At 37.7% G+C, this 19,781-nt stretch overlaps 1 protein-coding gene across 1 annotated transcript; it reads left to right on the forward strand.

Moving 5' to 3' along the window:
* Nucleotides 1-13,052: 13,052 nt before the first annotated feature.
* Nucleotides 13,053-19,150, forward strand: LOC148852015 (uncharacterized). Its single transcript, XM_088942535.1, has 7 exons — nt 13,053-13,282; nt 16,424-16,523; nt 16,647-16,767; nt 17,671-17,792; nt 17,894-18,015; nt 18,122-18,281; nt 18,879-19,150. The coding sequence occupies exons 1-7, from the start codon at nt 13,156-13,158 to the stop codon at nt 18,931-18,933; spliced, it is 807 nt and encodes a 268-aa protein (XP_088798661.1). The 5' UTR covers nt 13,053-13,155; the 3' UTR covers nt 18,934-19,150.
* The last annotated feature ends 631 nt before the right edge of the window (nt 19,151-19,781 follow it).

Consider the following 19,781-nt stretch of genomic DNA (forward strand, 5'->3'; position numbering starts at 1 on the left):
TTCACTTATAAGTTATGTTAATTTCGTAACGGGGATAGTTTTTTCTTTAGGACCTGTTCGTTTGATATGAAATCTGACATAATGTGCAATAATTATATTAAGAGTTATATTGGTATTGGTGAACTTTTTTTCCCTTTAAACTCTGGATATAGAGAACTAATGAAGGAAGATTTGGCTCGACCTCATAATTACTCAACATGTGGTAAAAGTAATAGCTCGGCACAACAATACGCCCGAGGCACGAACTCCGAAAGGAGGAACCAGTAGTCCGAACTCCCTACAAGAAGCTTGAACTCCCCGCAAAGAGCCCGAGCTCTCCCTTAGGCCCCGAACCTGACAAACACAAAGGGCATTGACCCGAACTGGCCTGTCTCATGGCAGTTCGGGACACACCTCTATCCGAATTCAAGACTTCACCTCGCTCACCACTCTAGCACTTCGCCCCCAGGACGCCGAACTAAAAAAACGTACTATGCCTAACACCGAGGAAGTCCGTATCCAGCGACAACACACCTGACTGACTCAGGATCTGACACTTGACATCCGCACTTAAAACGGCCAACTGCCACCACCACCTGCCACCGCCATCTCCAGTTACAGAGACGGCTCCGACAAGGAGCAATGGCGGTTCTGTCCTAGTAGAAGGGATGACACCCGAACTGGCAGAAGCACATAAGTAATCATACCCGACCTGACAGAAGCCTCAGAGTGAATGCGCGAAGTGGTTATAAAAGGCCCCCTACCCCCAAGAACAAAGCATGTGAACTTTGCGCCATTTGGTTTTATCTTGCCTTTGAGAGAATACTAACTTGAGCTTCGGAGCAATCTCACCGGGTTCCCCCCGGAGTTCCCTCGTCTTCTCCGTTTCAGGCTCCCTGTTGCTCCAGTCGGAGGCAAGGTCGTTGACAGCTAAGACCAGCCAGATTGCGCATCATCAAGAACATTGTTGTGAATTCTGAAAATGATCCAATATCTATTTTGATTCCATATATGAGAGTTTTTGTTTGTCTTTTTGGGGGTATCATTGGAAAACAAAAAGTTGTATGATTGTATTTTAAGAGATAAGAGATAAGAGGAAACGGACAATCATTTTTCTCTTAAAATTAAAAGATTCCTCTTAAGAGATAGGAGTTAAGAGGAAATGAACAGACCTTTAGTGTACCCAGCAAGAAAGTTTGTTGTTAGCTTGACATGCTGGTTCGAACAATTGCTCATGCCTGGAATGGATCTCTTGTTATCTATACTACATATAAAAGAGTGAATACTCCTTTTTTCTAGAATTATCATTGGACGTTTTCTACCCCACCCCCCTCCCCTCTTTGTCTAAGTATATAGTGGGTATAAAGAAGACATATATGTCCTTTACTCTCATTTCAGAAACTACCCACTTATAACCATTCAGAAATTGCCCATTTATAACTGTATAAAGAAGTGTCTACTATTTGGAGTAGGAGGTGAGACCAAAGAAGTTGATATTGAGAGTCTCAATTTACAGGAAAATAAGATTCTTTTAGAGAGTTTGTTGAGAGTTGTAGAGGAGGATAATGAGAAGTTCAAAAACTGAATTGATAGGTATATACTCTTCTTATTTTTTCTTCATTTCCTTTCCCTTTTTTTTTTTTTTTTTGCTGAACTGGACTTTTTCCCTTGAATATACTTACTATGTTACTTTCTCTACATCTGGGTTGTTTTCAAAGTTGGACTTGATATTTCCAAAATTGAAGTCCACTTTGAGCATTTAAATGTTGATGCATAAACTTATGTGGGAAGCATAACTTTGCCCACAATTCAATTTCTCTGTTAACATGCATGAGGTGAATTAATTGCATTCAATATTTTAATCACCATGTATTCATGTATAGTTTTGTTTGGCCTGTTATCTTTGGTAGTGTTATGTGCAAATACATGTACACATTTATTAATGTTTCTTAAAATGAAGATTTGGATTGCATTTGGTACCATTGTTGTTAAAACATTTTACGTTGATCAATATAAATTTACATATAACATATGAAATAAGGTGATTCAATCATATGTTTATGAGAACACCGGGCTCTCAATGGGTTGGTTATACCCAACCAAATTGAAGCAATATATGAGTTTTGGTTTTTGCTTGTTCCGAATCAATATATTGTTAATTGTGTATAAGGGTTTTCTAGTTTTTTTGTGTTATTTATTTTTATTATATTTTGTGTAAAAGGATAAATTTGTTAGTTGATATATAAGATAATTTTCATTAAAATACTTGATTTATTAACATATAAATAGTTTACTATTCTATTATCATCTTTATTAAGATTATATATTATCAAAAATGAAATTTTAAATTTTATTAACATAAATAATTATAGAAATCGATCAGTATAAACAGGTCAAAATAATTAGGGAGATTATGGGTATATACCATGTCCCAAACCAAATCTATTCCCTTGACAACCTTAATGATGGAATCAAATGGGTTAGAGAGAAAATCATGCACAGCAAGCTAGACAACTTGTCACAAATGAACACACCATTGTTCTATACACATGAAACTTGCATGGGATTCCACACATTGTGCACATGCTAACAATTTATGCACAGTAATGGTATCAAACAATGCCTTAAAAACTGCAAAGCCAGAACTTCTTTGGCCATGGGTTTTTGGGTCAGTGGTTTGAACATTTGGTAAAACAAATCAATCTGTGACAATTTAGAAAAATAGTTAAAAATAAAAAATGGCCCCAAGCCACTGTTTGGGGTCAAACCGGTCAACGGTTCCATTGCCCGAATCAATAGATCCTTGACTAATTCGAATTATTTTAGGCAAAAAATAGAAACTTGGGATCAAAATGAAACCGATACTTTGACTGATTCCAGGGCCAAACAACCCGACTATCCTGATCTATGGCAATTTTAAAACCATAATATCAAGGAGTCTAGATTGGCCGAAGACAAAATCATGCACAGCAGATTGGGCGACTATCATGTGAACACGCCACTGTTCAGCAATTATGAGACAAAATCATGCACACCAGACAAAATCACCCCGCAATGTGCCACATAGACTTGTTCATGGGTTGGGTGGCCCGACGGGCCGGCCCGGCCCGGCCCAGCCCCCAGACGGGCTTGAACATGCAAATGAGCCCGTGGGCTTAACCTCGGGCCAAAAAGCCCGGCCCGCAATAAATTCGAGTCGGGCTCGAGATTTGCCAAAATAGCTCGGCCCAGCCCAACCTATAGACTAAATTTAAAAAACCCTAAGTCGAACCTCTCTTCTCTTTCATTTCTTTCACCTCTTTCCCCTTAGCCGAACCTCTCTTCTCTTCACATCCTCCTCAGTGCTCACACTCTCAGGCAGCCACAAAATTGGCGAGGCGGCGAACATTCAACGTCGCAACAACTCCGACGGTGAGTCCTGTCCTTCTCTCTCTCTCTCTCTCTTTCTTTCTCTCTCTCACTCCTCTTCTCACTTCTCTTTCAAATCTCAAACACCGGCGAGTCGGCGAATATAGGCACCGACGGCGATAGTGAGTTCTCTCTCTCTCTCTCTCTCTCAGATGTGAACTAACACACTTTTCACTGTTAAACTCTCAACTCACCGCGAATTCAACTTCGACGAACACAATCACCGACAATGAGTAAAAGCCCGGGCTCGGGCTTCGAATTTTTTATTAGGGCCAGGCTTGGGCTCAAGTTGTAGGCCCACTGGTCGGGTTGGGCTCGAGCTCGGGCCTAACAAATTTCTATTCATGAAGAGTAAAAGCCCGATCGGCCCATGAACAAGTCTAATGCCACGCCACCCTATTTTATCTATTGTGAGTAGGGTGTGGGTGCCATTACATCGTCTTTCTCTTGATACAAAAAATTTTCTATATCAGACCAATAACAATGTGCCACACCAGCCTGTTTCCCCATTTTAAAATTAAAGTGATTTTTTTAAAATGATATAATAAATAACCATTGACCGGTACAAAAAAATTTCTATATCAAGGAAACACCAAGGGAAAGACTATATGACCTCATCTCGACTAAGTCAATATTGGGAATCACCGGCTCTTTTCCCTGTTGTTTCTTTCAAATAAAATCCATACTTTGTAGCAAAAATGTCTTCTTTAATCTATAAGCTTCTTTCTAAAAGGAGAAACTTTTGGGTAACTTCGCGGAGAGGGTTTTTTCATCTTATAGTTATACACCGTGTCAACCCATTTGCAAAGATTCTTAATGAAAAGAAACAGTATAAAAAAGAGAATGATCTAATCCTATAAAGAGAAAAGGAAAAGGTGGAAATAGATGGTTCAGCCGCTTTACTTGGGTCAACTTAGGTTGGTCAGTGATTAAAGACATTGATTGGTTTTGTGATTTTTCTCCGTGACAGCAAATTCTTAATTTTTTCTTTTTTTTTGGGTAAATTTTTTAAATTATTACTACTGTTTATAATTGACACGCGGTACCCCTATTCTTTAACTATTATCTTGCGGTACTTTTTAAGTTGTACAATTAATTGACTAACTCTACCCTTGCCAAAATTCATAAACACCTGACACCACGTCCCGTGATGTATACATTTTTTTCAAAATTCAATTTTGCCCTTCATCTCTCTCCCTTCTTCTTCACCATCTTTCTATTCTCAGAGATGATGGTGGAGGCTATGGCAGTGGCGATGCTGGTGGAGGCTATGGATCTGGCAGTGGCGAAAATTATGAAACTGGCGGTGGTAGTGGCTATGTAGGTGCTGCTAGCGGGGGCTATGGAATTAGCGGTGGCGGTGGCGGTGGTGGAGGTTATGGAGGTAGAGGTGGCAGTGGGGGCAGAAATTATAGCTTTCACCGGATGGTGGTGGAGGTTGCAGCTCAAGAATAGAGAGGAGCTCCGTCGCCTTCACTATCAATGCTTGTCGCTGCAATTTCCGAATGACAGTGCGACGATGAGAAAGGTTGGAAATCTCAAATCTGCAAGGAGAACCCAGATATGAGATTTGGCCCATTGTCCGCCGCTTCGATGTAGGTACTCACCATCCATTTGAGATCTGCAAGGAGAACCCAGATCTCAAATCTGCAAGGAGAACTCAGATCTGAGATCTGGCCCGTTGTCTGCCGCTTCAATGTAGGTACTCACCGTCCATCTGAGATCTGCAAGGAAAACCCAGATCTCAAATTTGCAAGGAGAACCCAAATCCGAGATCTGGCCTGTCGTCCGCCGCTTCAATGTAGGTACTCACCGAGTCACCGTCCATCTGAGATCTGTAAGGAGAACCCAGAAAGTTACCTACGGTTCGTGTCAAGATGAAGAACCCGGAGTATATACAACACCGATTTGAGTATACAACATCAGCAGCTTTCTGGAGTTCTCCAGCAGCGATACGACGTCGGTGCTGAGTATACAACATCATCGGTTCTGGTTTTATACCCGTATCTTCGTTGTTTGTTAGTGTCGGCACCGTTGTTGGTGCCGATGCACCCCCCGACCCCTCGGCCTGCTAGCCCAACCAATATCTCTGTTATTAAAAAAAGAAAAAACAAACTTTTTCATCTCTATGAGAGAGAAAAGGGAGGGAACAGAGTAGAGGGGATTACAGTGAGTTATAGAGCCTTTTCATGGCGTTTTTCATTTAAGTATATCCATGAGTACGTATTCCCGTATTCTGGTGGCCCATCGTCTTTGTTAGCTCATGTTGGAGAAATGGGGTCACCGGAGGAGAAGCTCTGAGGCGCGTCTGAAGACACTGTCTTTAGAACGTTATTTGCCCCCACTCAGTTTCACTGAGTTTGCTGTTGGGTTACAGGCAAAATCATTTATAGGATACAACAAAGCCTTGGGCAAGAATCTGCAACCAGCAAAGTTGAAGAGTCTCCAAAGAAACATTCTGTGAGACTGTAGTAGACCGAATTAAGAGAGAGAGAGAGTTAGAGAGAATTTCGAAATTGTGTGTTTTTGGAGTCTGATTCATGCTCCTTAAATAGTTTATGAAGAGGTATGAAGAAAAGGTATGTGTTGGTTTAGAGAAGGCACCTTAAATAGTTACAATTTCAAACATTGTGACTGTTTAAAATGTAGTTAACAGTTAATGACTGTTAATTTTGAATATTGAAAACAAAGCTTATAATTTTCCAATGTGGGACAATGTCAAATTGGGTTTTGCAAGAGAAAAGCTAATTTTTCAATCAAGTGTGCAGGTGAAATTTCTTATGTAATTGACCAATCAAACCCATTGGATTTAATCTCTTATGAGATTAAAATCCAACAATTCTCCACATTGATTGATCAATTACATAGTTCTCTTTCAATCCAAACTACTATGACACAGTTATGCATACAAAAGGTGTTTATCAACTTAAACCTCTTGTTAGTATAGATATCTCAGAGCCTTGTCAAAGTTATTGGTGGTAAGACTTTAAACCAATTACTCTCAAGACAGACCAGAGACACCTATACACACAAAAATGTCCAGTCTCTACAAGAGTTTCAAGTTTTACTCAGCACTGTTATGGCCATGTGCTTATTTCCTGGTTTCATGAATAATCCTGAGAGCAAACCCAAACTCTCATGAGAAGCAGCACCACTTCTATGTTCACATAAGTGAAGTTCCACTATGTGTTATGTTATTTGACACATTTCAGAACTTCATTAAGAGTTTAACTCAACCTCTCATCATAATGGACAACATTGTTTATGTTATGATGAGAAATTTCTCAATGTCAGTGCTAACAGTCACATTGCTGTAACTTGTTATCCATTAAACCCAATATTGATGGTTTTTTAGTTCATGTTGGGTTACCATTATAAGTGACTAAGTAAAGTTTTAATCTCATCTCTTTTGTTGTCATTCTTACCAATTCTCTAGCTAAGCCCTTACTAAGAGGATTAGTCAAGTTTTTACTTGACCTCACATAGGTTATAGTGATGACTCCATTTTGAATTAGTTGCCTAACAAATTCATGTCTCAGATTTATATGTCTGGACTTACCATTGTAGGTACCACTGTAGGCTCTTGACAGAGTTGCCTCACTATCACAGTAAATGGAAATTGGAGGCATAGGACTAGGCCAAAATTTTATATCCAATAATAAATTCCTAATCCATTCAGCCTTTTTTCCAATAGCCGCTAAGACTATGAATTCGAATTCCATGGTTGAGTAAGATATACAAGTTTGTCTCTTGGATGCCCAAGAGATCGCACCCCCACCAAGGACGAAAATCCATCCAAAGGTGGACTTGTTATCTCCATTACCGGTAATCCAACTTGCATCAGTGTACCCTTCTAGTACAGCTGGATAATCACAGTAAAACAAGCCAAGTTCTAAGGTTTTCTTGAGATACCCAAGAACTCTCTCAATTGCCTTCCAGTGTTCTACACCGGGATTACTTGTAAACCGACTGATTTTATTTATTACAAATACAATATCAGGTATGATACAAAGCATAGCATACATCAAGCTTCCTACTGCACTAGCATACTCAAGTTGTGCAATTGTTCTACCAGTATTTTCTACTAACTTTATACTAAAATCATATGGCATGCTATATTCTTTAAACCCTAGATGCTTAAATTTTTCAAATACTTTCTCAATATAATGTGATTGGCTTAATGCATAACCCCTACTATGCTTTTTAACTTTTATTCCTAATATGGTATCTACTTCTCCTAAATCTTTCATCTTGAAGACAAAAGATAAGTAATTTTTAGTTTCATTTATGCCAATCATATTTGTACCCACAATAAGCATATCATCAACATAAAGACATACAATTACTTCATAATTTTCGGTGAATTTTGAGTAGATGCATCTATCAGCACTATTATGTTTAAAACCAAAAACTAGAATGCAAGAATCAAATTTCTCATGCCACTATTTAGGTGCTTGTTTTAATACATATAGTGATTTAACCAGTTTACAGACTTTCTTCTCATTTTCAATAAGATCAAATCCTTCTGATTGTTCCATATAAATCTCTTCATTTAAATTACCATTTAAGAAATCAGTTTTAACATCCATTTGGTAAACAGATAAGTGATAAATGGATGCTAATGCTATGAGTGTTCTAATAGAAGTTGTTCTAGCCACTGGTGCATAGGTGTCAAAGTAATCAATCCATTCCTTTTGAGTAAATCCTTTGACTACCAATCTAGCCTTAAAAGTTTGTACAGTTCCATCAGTGTTGTATTTTCTTCTAAACACCCATTTACATTTTATTTGTTTTGATCCTGGAGGCAGGTCTACCAGTACCCATGTGTTACTTGACATTATTGAATCAATTTCATCATTTACAACTTCCTTCCAAAAGGCAGCATCTCTAGAAGTCATAGCCTCATTGTAGGTTTTTGGATCATTTTCAATGTTTAGGACAATAGGTATCTTATTTAAAATCTTCTTTCTATCAGCCTCAACCAAAAATACAATTGATTGAATAGAGATAAAATCTGAACCTAAGTGTTTCTCTGTTCTTTGTCTTTGACTTCTTCTAAGTCCTATTGTAGGTGTTACGGTTGTGTCATTTATTCTTTCAGTCTCATTATTATCAACAAGTATTGAGATGTGAGTTTCTCTTTCAGGTTCTCTGTCATTTTCTGTAGATTCAGAATACAAATTATTTTCAAAGAGTTCAACATCTCTAGTTTCAATTATTATGTTGGACTCTAAGTCTAGAAGCCTATAGGCCTTGCTATGTCCTGCATATCCAACAAACATACTTCTCTTAGCTCTCAAACCTGACTTGGTTCTTTTAGGATTTGAAACTCTAAAATATGCTAAGCACCTCCACACTTTTAGATATGCTAAATTAGGCTTTCTTCCTGTCTATAATTCATATGAGCATTTGTTATTAACTCTAGAAACATTTCTGTTATGTAAATGACAGGCTGTCAGGAGTGCTTCCCCCCACAGGTTTAAGGGTGCATTAACTTTTAACAACATGCAATTTATCATTTCTGTAAGTGTTCTATTTTTCCTTTCAGTCAGGCCATTCTGTTGAAGGGTATAGAGAGCAATACACTGATGTATTATTCCAAATTCTTCACAGAAAGAATTAAACTCATTTTTAAAGTATTCAGTACCCTATCACTTCTAAGGATTTTAATTTTCTTTTCTAGTTGATTTTCAACTTCAGTCTTATACAGTTTAAACATGTCAAAGGCTTCATCCTTAGTTCTCATAAAATAGACATAGATGTACCTAGAAAAGTCATTTATAAATGTTATGAAGTATCTCTTACCTCCTCTAGTTAATACACCATTGAGTTCATAGATGTCAGAATGAATTAGTTCTAGAAGTTGAGAATTCCTCTCAACACTAGGGAAATGTTTCTTAGCCATTTTAGATTTTACACATATCTCACATTTTTCAGTTGATTCATTACTTGAAGCAATTATACCAAGTTTGCTCATGTTCTTTATGAATTTAAAATTTAAATGTGCTAATCTATCATGCCATAAAGAGAAATAATCAACAATATAAGCAGAAGCTTTTCATTCATTAATACTTAATTTGAACATACCATTACAACCATATCCCTTTACAATAAACATCCCATTCTTGGATAGGATTAGTTTGTCGGATTCAAAGACAACTTTGCATCCCCTCTTACAGACAATATTTACTAAGACCAAGTTCTTTTTAGTGTTAGGAACATGGAGAACATTCAGGAGAGTCAGTGTCTTTCCAGAGGTGAAGTTCAACTCTACATTGTCTCTTCCAGCAACTTTGGCACATGTTTGGTTTCTCATCTGTACCTCTTGGCCATCAGTCACTTCTTCATATGTCTTGAACAAGGACTTGTCCTTGCAAACATGGACTGTGGCGCCTGAATCAAACCACCATCTAGAAGATGATTCTGCCATGTTGACTTCAATAATCATGGCCACTAGATTGTCTTCTACCATATTTGCAGACTTGGTTCTGCCTTTCTGATGTCGGCAGAGTCAGGCATAATGTCCATTCTTTCCACAAACATAGCAGGATCCTTTCTTATTGTTGCTCTTCTTGAAGTTCCCATCCTTATTCTTTACTTGTAATGCAGTGTTAGTCTTCTTCGATCAATTTTCCACAAAATTGACCTTAGAGTTCAGCATACCGGCCAGGGTCTTATCCCTACTATCTCTAATCCGAGACTCTTCTTCAATACGAAGGTGTTGCTGAATTTACTCCAAGGTAAGTTCTTCAGCATTGTGCAGAATCTTCTTCCTCTAATCCTTCCAAGAGGGTGGAAGTTTGGCAATGATTGCTCACATTTGGAAAGATTTAGGAAGGATAATGTTAAGGGATTGAATTTTGTTGACTATCACCTGTAGTTCATAAACTTGCTCCAGTATGGGTTTATGGTCGTTCATAGTGAAGTCAAAGTATTCTGCAATAAGATACTTATTCGCACCTACTTCTTGCACCTTGCATTTGAATTCCAGGGCCTTCTGGATTTCTTTTGGAGATGTAAGTTCTTTGTAGAAGTTGTAGAGCCAGTCTGATAAGGCATTCAGTATGTGTCATCGACACATAAATGAGTCATCTTCTCGTTTTGCTCTTTCATTCTTTAGGTTTTTCTGAGTCTTTGTCAATGGGTTCAGAAAGTGATTGTAGATTCGGGTCCAACAGATAGTATACTTTTAGTGTGATTAGAAAGAAGATCATCTTGTCTTGCCATCGGTTGAAGTTTGCTCCATCGAACTTGTTTAGTCAAACAAGATCTTGGTTCATCATCTTGATCGAATTTATGCTTGTTTTTGCCTCCATTGCAGAATAACATTCTAAAATTGTTGGAGAAATGGGGTCACTGTAACTTTGGAGGAGAAGCTTTGAGGCGCATCTGGAGACATTGTCTTTAGAATGTTATTTGCCCCCACTCAGTTTCATTGAGTTTGCTGTTGGGTTATAGGAAAATTCGTTCCCAGGATACAACAGAGCCTTGGGCAAGAATCTGCAACCAGCAAAGTTAAAGAGTCTCCAAAGAAACCTTTTGTGAGACTGTAGCAGACCGGACTGAGAGAGAGAGAGTGAGTGAATTTCAAAATTGTGTGTTTTTGGAGTTTGATTCATGCTCCTTAAATAGTTTATGAAGAGGTATGAAGAAAATGTAGGTGCTGGTTTAGAGAAGGCACCTTGAATAGTCACAATTTCAAACATTGTGACTGTTTAAAAAGTAGTTAAAAGTTAATGACTGTTAACTTTGAATTGTGCCTCTTGATCACACCCGATCGAATTGTGACCGTTGATCTCATCAATGGTGATCAACGGTCAGCAACGCATCAAAACCAAAGCCGCCCTTCGCGAGCCACGCAGGTGCGAGCAAAGTGCGCCTCTAAAGTGCCTCATTGCACTGCACACACGCGTGCGCACGTTGTGCGGTATCGAATCTCCATACTCTCCTCTACTAATTCTAAGGAGTGTAAATCAGCTCCTATTAAAATACTGAAAACAAAGCTTATACTTTTCCAATGTGGGACAAGTTCAAAACTGGGTTTGGCAAGAGAAAAGCTAATTTTTCAATCAAGTGTGCAGCTGAAATTTCTCATGTAATTGACCAATCAAACCCATTGGATTTAATCTTTTATGAGATTAAAATCCAACAGTTCAGGAGCTCAATGGAGTGATGAGAGTTTGACTATTCATCATCTTTGTTAGCTTAGGAGCTCAACGGAGGGTTGATCTTGATAAAAATGTTAATTTGAGAACTGATTTGGTGTTGACGGAGAAGAATATCTCTTTGTTAGCTCAGGAGCTCAAAAGAGGGTTGAAAGAATGTCTACAATGAGGCCAATGGTAGTTCTCTATTTACAGTTGAGAAGACAATGAACAGAGATGAAGATGGATGAAGGATAAGCAGAGAAAGAAGGAGAAAGAGAATAAGAAGAGGGGATGAAATTTGAAGAATAGTGGCGGGCAAATTTGACATTTCATTTCCTTCTAAGGTTAGAAAGCTTAATGACAATTGTTAGAAAACTTAAGGTACTACAAGAAAATAGGTAAAAAGTAGGGATAATTTAAGAGATTTACCCTTTCTTTTTTGTCACAATTAAACAGTTGTAATACAAATTTTAAGCCATTCAAATTTGGAGGTCTATACAACATGGTTCAAAATATTGATATATTATGCAGAAGGTCAGATTTGTGCCCCACAAAGTGGTATCCACAACGTCCTATAGTACATCCCCACCTTGTATTGGAAATATCTCACGATGATGACATCATCAATTCTTGTAGTATTATTGGGAGATGTTCCCAATATACGGCGGAAATATGCCGTGGGACATTGTGGGGCACCCTTTTGTGAGGTGCAAATGTGAATTCATTTTGCAGCAAGATGCATATCAATGGTTTGAATAATAGTTGATCCTCGACCCTATCCTGTCGGGATAAAAGTTGTCCTCCACCTTTAATCTATGACAGAGATAAATTCTCTATAGAGACCTAGTTTCCCAATACTTTTTAGTTAATGGTATTTTTTTAAAATATAAATTTACTTAAAAATGAATATAAAGTTTTAAATATAGATAATATTTTCAATATTTTGACATATATAAATAATATTATATATTTAATATTTAATATATATAGGGAGACTTTATTCTCCATCCTTAACCCGATCGGAGAAATCGGACACCCGTTGTGTATATGATCCAAATAGATAAATTAGATCCTATTATACAATCCGAAGCCCAACAACAGATTGTCCAAATCCATAAAATAGAATCAGATTATGATCGGATCGGATCAATATCCGATTCAATTCCACTCCTAAACGAGGCCTATCCCGTGATCCTGAAGCTCAATCCCATGCGAAGAAGCTGGGGTTGGATCGGATATACCTTTAACTCCATGTATCCGATTTGATCCGATTCATTTGCAGCTCTTCGTTTCGGTGCATGCGGGAATACGTGTCACTCAATATGAGCCCACGCTTAGTTATGGATAATGGATCATGGATGAATGTGGAACGTATGACGTATCCATAAAACAAAAATGAGCCGACTACAGATGTCGAAGCCATGGTGCCCCTACAGCGACCTCATTATGCCACGTTGACGATTCAGTAGAAGTGTAGAAGCATAAGCATTGTTGCATATTTATTTAATATCCGATCGAGCCAGACCACCGTCGTTCTCAACCGTATCGATTCCTCTCAGTTTCATACATCTCTCTCTCTCTCTCTCTCTCTCTCTCAGGTGGTCTGGTCTGGTGCAAGGAAATGGAGAAGAGAACACTGAACATATGGGGAGTTTCGATTGCGTCTCTAGTAGTTCTGATGATCGTAACTCCCAGAATTCCCCAGCCTCAAGCTTATCACGATTTCGCTGATCAGCGCAACTTCTTCGGTATTTCCATCAATTGTTTTTTAATTAATCTCTCCATCTTTTGCTCTGTCTTGAGTTCCATGTTTGAAATTCATGAATTCGCTCTGCGTTTGCTTCGTTTCTTTCTTGTCCGTGATTGGATTTGGGAAGTGGATTGTGCTCCGGGAGATTTTGAGAATTTGTATCCAGTTAAACTAATTGGACTAAAAGGAAAATGGATTTCTGGTTGAGTTCATTCTCTCGCTCAACACAACAAACGGCTTCATATACTCGTTCTGGGGTACAGAAGCCAAATCTGAAGTGAGCTTAAATGCTTGCTTAAACCCCGATTGAAGAGGAAAGGAGTGGCCAACTCGTCATCTAGTTCCAACGCAGGGTCCTAACAATAGCCGTTGCAGACTTGCAGTGCAGTAGGGATATCATTTATGGCCCGGTTTGCCCGTCCCGGCCCTCGCCTCCCCTGCCCGGACCCGTTTCAAGCCCGCATGAAATACGGGACGGGCCTGAGTGCTGAAAACATTAGGCCCGTAAAACCCGATCCGGCTGGGACATATAAGTAGGGTTAAGGGTTTTTTATTTTTTAAGAGTTGTAGTACTAAATGTGAATGCAGAGGTTATGGTGTTGATTTTTAAAAAATACAGGTTGCTTTTGATTTCTTTTTGGGTATATAAGGGTCTCTTACTTTGACAAAAAAAGGCAAGTTTTTTATAAATATAATAAGTTATTTAACCTTTGAGGTAAAAGAGGGGAAAGAATTTTGCTGCTATATGGCGAGTTACATTTTTGATGTTTAAGAAATTTAGGCAGCCTTTGATTTCTTTATTATCTTATTGTTATAAGAATATCATTGATAGAAAACTGAGATGTTTATAGTTGAAAGTTGGACGTTGAATCATCATTTGATGTTTTAGTATAGTTGGGGGCCTAAGCTCAAGCCCAAGACCAAGTAGTTCAAAGTTGAAAGTTAATTATCAATTGATGTCTATGTGGACATGCCCGTACTCCGACCCAGCTCAGCCTGGTCCCAGGCCTAAACACATATTCTTAAGCTAGGGTACGGTTTGGGCCAGGCCTAGGCAGCTCTATATTTTGTTAAGATTCTAGAAAAACCCTGCCCGACCCATAATCATCCCTGTGTTGCCCAGGTCGGGTCAGGCTTTGCTTTCGTAACAACGGGCTTAGGCTAGGCTTGGCCCGGCCCGATCTGCACTATGGGCCTAAAAATACAAGCCCATGCCTGACGGTCAAGATTATGAGCCAAATTATTGTATTTCAGTTCTAAAATTAAACAGTTATACTTTTTTCCCCTAGTAAATTAAATACTTAATACTTATAAGTTTCAATTGGTCATTAGTATTTTTAACAAACTAATTCTTCTATCAACAAAAAATCAACCTTTAAACCTATAATATCTATAAAAAAAATAACAATCTATTGTCATGTAAAATTCACAAAAGGGGCTCCATCTTCCACTCAAACTCCTACAAATAAAAACTGAAATAAAAAAATATATATTATCAAACTAAGAAAAAATAGTTCAAATTAATGTAAATAAGTAAGTAATAAAATATTGAAAGTGGTTTCTATTTACCCAAAACTTGCAACCACTTTAAACTTTAGATTTATCTTCATCAATGGAATTTTCATCACTAGAAGATTTGTCTTTTGGAGGGAGAGAGAGATTGGTCGTAGTGGTGGTTTTGTGAAATTGGTGAGAGAGAGAAAGAATCGAGAAGATTAGGGTTTAGTAATTTCTATATTTCATTAAATACTAGATTATAATTTCTTAAGGTCTAAGACTTTAAGATTAAAATCTTTAATCTCCTACAAATCTCTATTAATCTCTATTTAACATATAAAATATCAATATCAAATATTTTTAAATAACATATATACATAAAGATATATATTATTTATAAATATCTGGGTTGGGCCTTAACAATTAGGCTCAAACCCAACCCTAAATTTTGTGGGGCCCGGGTCTTAACAAAAAACCTAGGCCCAAGCCTAGATTTTTCGGGTCGGGTTGAAATGATCACCCCTAGTTGCAGCCATGCATTGAGAAGTGAGAACATTTCCCTTCTCCTTCATAGCGAGATGTTCAACAATGCATACGTACAATGCCTATTGTGATGTTGTTGGGAGCCTATGTTGGGACCAGTTCCGAACTCAAAAGCTCCACAAATTTTGCTATAATTCTTCTTGTTTGGGCTTTTTTGCTTGACTTGGAAGGTCCACAAATTCTGGTCTGATCTAAGGCCAAAACTTCTATACCCATTGGGTCTAGCCCAACTCATACTTGTATATATAAGGCTGCAAATGGATTGCATCAGATTTAGTAAAGGGTATACCTGATCTGATTCGATCGTTTGATATCCAAGATTAGGATTCGAATTCAAATTCAGATATTCGATTCGATTTGGATTGTAATAAAAAATTGATGATATAATATAAATAATAAATTATATTATTTTTATAATATACAATATAATATAATAAAATATAATATAATATAATATAATATAACTAACTAACTGATTCGATTGGGTCATGGTGAAATAGATTGGGATATATTCAAATTCAATCTATTAATTAAATGGATCGACTTTTTCGATTCGACACAATTTGTTAGGATCAAGGGAGGTATCCGAATCTAACTCTTATTGGATTGAATTTGGATTCGAATCAGATCTGATCTGACTTATTTGCAGCCCTAATATATAGGTTTATTTATTTATAATTTCTAAACGTATTATACAAAAAAATTTATGATGCTGGAAAGACATGGTACTGGAAAGGCTTTGATCAATCAAAATTCCCCCTTGAATTTTGATGAAAGTCCAACTGATTGATTATTACTTTTATGATTGGTTTTATAAATGTGTTTGTATTTGTATATTGTGATTATTACTTTTTTGCTGGTAATTTGTGCTTTTGTCTATTGTTATATTATGTGAGAAACCAATTAACTTAAAAATACGATCATGTGATGCTACATTTTTTTTTTCATTCTTCAATCTTAGGATTTTAACCGTTTCTCTTTTTATTTGTTTAGTAGCATAGCTAACTTCCTACGTAAGTACCCTTTCATGTTATTTTTCAGTACCCTTTTTTTCTTGTTATTTGATATTTCCTACCTTATAAAGTTCTTATTCTGTCAGGGATACCTAATACATTGGATGTGGTTTCAAATGTACCCTTTCTTATTGCTGGTATTATCGGGCTCATAGTTTGCTATCGTGGAAATTATTTTCGATTGAGGTAATTTTGAAAATTTAGCAATGATCACTGATCAGCCTCTTCTATTATTGTTTCTGTTCATTTATCCTTGTTGATAAATGATCTTGATTATGAGTTGCTGATGAATTGTTGCTGCGGATATAGCTTGCAAGGAGAATTGTTGGCTTGGACAATTTTTTACATTAGCATGGCAGCTGTTGGATTAGGGTCAGGCTATTATCATCTCCAGCCAAATGATCCTCGACTCGTATGGGATCGTGTGCCGGTGAGTTTATTCTTTTGGAGGTGAAGGGCAATAATCTTTTTCATGGATTGGGCATCTAGTTACATCTTTTCCCTTTGCAGCACATATTGAGAAATTTCTATAGCATACGGTTTTATTTTTATAATATAGCACATAAATTAGAATTCAACACTATGTTAGATTGCTAGACTTCATTATGTGCGGATGAGTGGTAGTTATGTGAATCCATGTAGGAGACTAGTTTGTAGAAATGAACACAAAATGCTTGCATAAAAAGAAAAAAAGATCAAAATATTTACATGGTTACTTTTGGTTCATATATGACTAGAAAAATGGTTTCTGTCCTGCTTTTTCTACTCCCTTTGGTCTAGCTTCTCCTTGCCAGCAAGAACATGCATGAAAGATCATATCAGTTAATTCCTATAAGGATTTCTATCTAACAATTGCTGAAACTGGAAGATGGCGAGTTTTTTATTGTATTAATTCATCTATTTGTGGGTATTAGCCATAAGGACATACAATGTCAATGAACTGCTGCATTGTGATGTTCAGGAACATCTCCCTTGTCCTCCATGGCGAGATGTTCCCAATGTACAGCTGCAATAGCTGTTGGGACCCTAGTTACGACTAGAGCCGGTCTCCAGAGAACCATAACACCAATGAGAATGACAAGATCTTTGTTTTTGGCAATTACTTCTCACATTTTAGTCTAATTCTCTAGATTAACAAACCTAATTGTCCAGCAAAGGAAAGATGGGCCAATCTAGGCAATCCATCAAGTAGGAGAACCTCTGGACTGACCATGTAGTCACCAAGAAACAGAACGTGCTCTTCTTGTTCTTGTTTTATTTACTTGTATTTCTTCAGATTATTATCTTCTTACTGTTTTTACACACCATAAATAAATGTTCCTAATTAATACAGATGAGTGTTGCATTGGCATCAGTTCTGGCAATATTTATCATTGAAAGGGTTGATGAGAAGAAGGGAACAATGTCTATCATTCCCCTTATCATGGCAGGTTTAGGAAGCATTTTGTATTGGAGGTAAGCATTTAAGATCCCATTCTTCTCAATATATAATGAAGATTACCTTTGGGACTTAGTCATCTCATTGCATCGCTCTTGTTCCCTTATTCATGCTGCAGGATTTTTCGTGATGTCCGTCTATACATACTATTCCAGTTGGTTTCTTGCCTTGCTATTGCTGCAATGGCCATCTTATTGCCTCCAATGTATACTCATTCCATTTATTGGCTTTGGGCTGGAGGTTTGTGGTTCTTGGAATATAGATATTTCATGAAAGTCTGTAGTCTAGCAATGCTGTTTATCACATTGGTTCAGATTACTCATGGTATTTACTCCCATTGTTGCAGTATTTTTTCTCATAGGTAAAATAGGAGAATTAGCGGACCAACAAATCTACGACTTGACTCGCCAAGTAATCGGTGGGCATACTCTTAAGCATTTGGGCCTTGCAATGGTTTCTGTTTTCACAAGCATCATGCTTGCCAAGAGGAGTGTTGCACTTAAGAGGTTAGTTTCCATTGCACCCTTTTAGCAAATAGAGCTTTCGCACATTTTAACAGAAACAAAGCAACAAGAGCACATTTAATGGTTCAGCCAATCAATCTTAGACTACATCCACGAAAACACCCTACAAAAACACTAGAAACATGATGTATATACACTAGACCCAAACCCTATCGGCCCAAGCGCTTCACACCCACCAAGTTCTTCTCCACAAAAGTCAAGCCGGGTTGGTTCATGGAGCAGGTTGCATAAAAGAATTCTATTCACAACTCAATACTCACATCTTAAATGTTATGGATCAAATCTCTTGTTTTTTAATTGAACATTTAAAGGAAAGGAAAGGAAAGAAAAACCAAGTTTTATAAGGCTCTTTATTGTAGAGCTTTCTTTTCCCATCACACCTTCTACTAGCTGAGAGAATCTTGAACCTTGTTCTTTTCTTTTTTATCTTTTGTTTTTCATTTATTTGCTATGATTGTGGTATGTTTTGGGTCCACCCAGGATGAAAGGAGAACTCGGTGATGGGAATAGTGACCCTCAACTCTCAAGGTCTGTTTAGTGAACTTTTTACTCATCAACAACTATATTTCTTTAATACAGGCGAAGTGTGTTCGATTCATTGAGGATTTCCAAGTCAGCGGTTAAAACGGAGTGAAATTGGAGACTTGTACTTAGAGTTAAACTCTGTTTCAAGAAGTGTGTTCTTCCGACTTGAAAAAACAAAATGCATACTGCTTAAGAGTTGCATATACAAAGTAGCTAGATATTCTGTTGTGTGTGGATTCTGTAACTGTAAGGAAGGATGAAATTCGCCCTTTACTTTGTAAATATGTTCCTTTAATTCGATGGGTTTTAGGTATGCTATGGAATTATCTTCATCTTCAGTGTATTTCCTTTTTTCAAGTAATCGGTTGATCTGCACTTGATGGCGAGTTGTGTTACTGACTGTTTAATCAAATAACAAAATCCCACGACAGCCACCAAGTGCACATGCCCCACAACCCACGCTTAGGGATCTGGCATCAATGAAACCCTCCCAACACTGTCCCAATGGGACAGGGACAATGCAGTCACACATTGGCAACATCTCCGGGAGATGTTCCTGATGTACGACTGTAATGGCTTGTTGGACAGCATTGGGAGCATTTGTTGAGATGATGTACTACCAATGAAACGCTCCTAACACTAACACTGTTCCAACTAACCAATGCATTCACACACATTGAGAACATCTTTCTCATCCATGGGGAGATGTTCTTGATGTCCGACTGTAATGACTTATTATGACTGCTCACAACCCACAGTTAGGGATATGCTACCAATGAAACGCTCCCAATACTGTCCCAACAAAATAATGCAGTAACACATTATTGTTAACATCTCTTTGATCTTCCTGGGAAATGTTCTAGATGTACGACTATAGCGGTTTGTTGGGAGATGTTCTCGATGTACGACTATAGTGGTTTGTTGGAACAGCATCGGGAACATTTGTTGGGAGCAGAT

The sequence above is a fragment of the Nelumbo lutea genome, chromosome 5, assembly GCF_056320005.1.
Source record: "Nelumbo lutea isolate HS-2025 chromosome 5, American lotus-T2T, whole genome shotgun sequence".
NCBI lineage: Eukaryota > Viridiplantae > Streptophyta > Magnoliopsida > Proteales > Nelumbonaceae > Nelumbo > Nelumbo lutea.

What these genes read in the sequence shown, in the direction of transcription:
- LOC148852015 (XM_088942535.1), top strand. Translation starts at nt 13,156, where the DNA reads ATGGAGAAGAGAACACTGAACATATGGGGAGTTTCGATTGCGTCTCTA. An exon ending in GGAAATTATTTTCGATTGAG is followed by an intron (nt 16,524 to 16,646) that starts GTAATTTTGAAA and finishes CTGCGGATATAG; the next exon opens with CTTGCAAGGAGAATTGTTGG. An exon ending in TTATTGGCTTTGGGCTGGAG is followed by an intron (nt 18,016 to 18,121) that starts GTTTGTGGTTCT and finishes CCATTGTTGCAG; the next exon opens with TATTTTTTCTCATAGGTAAA.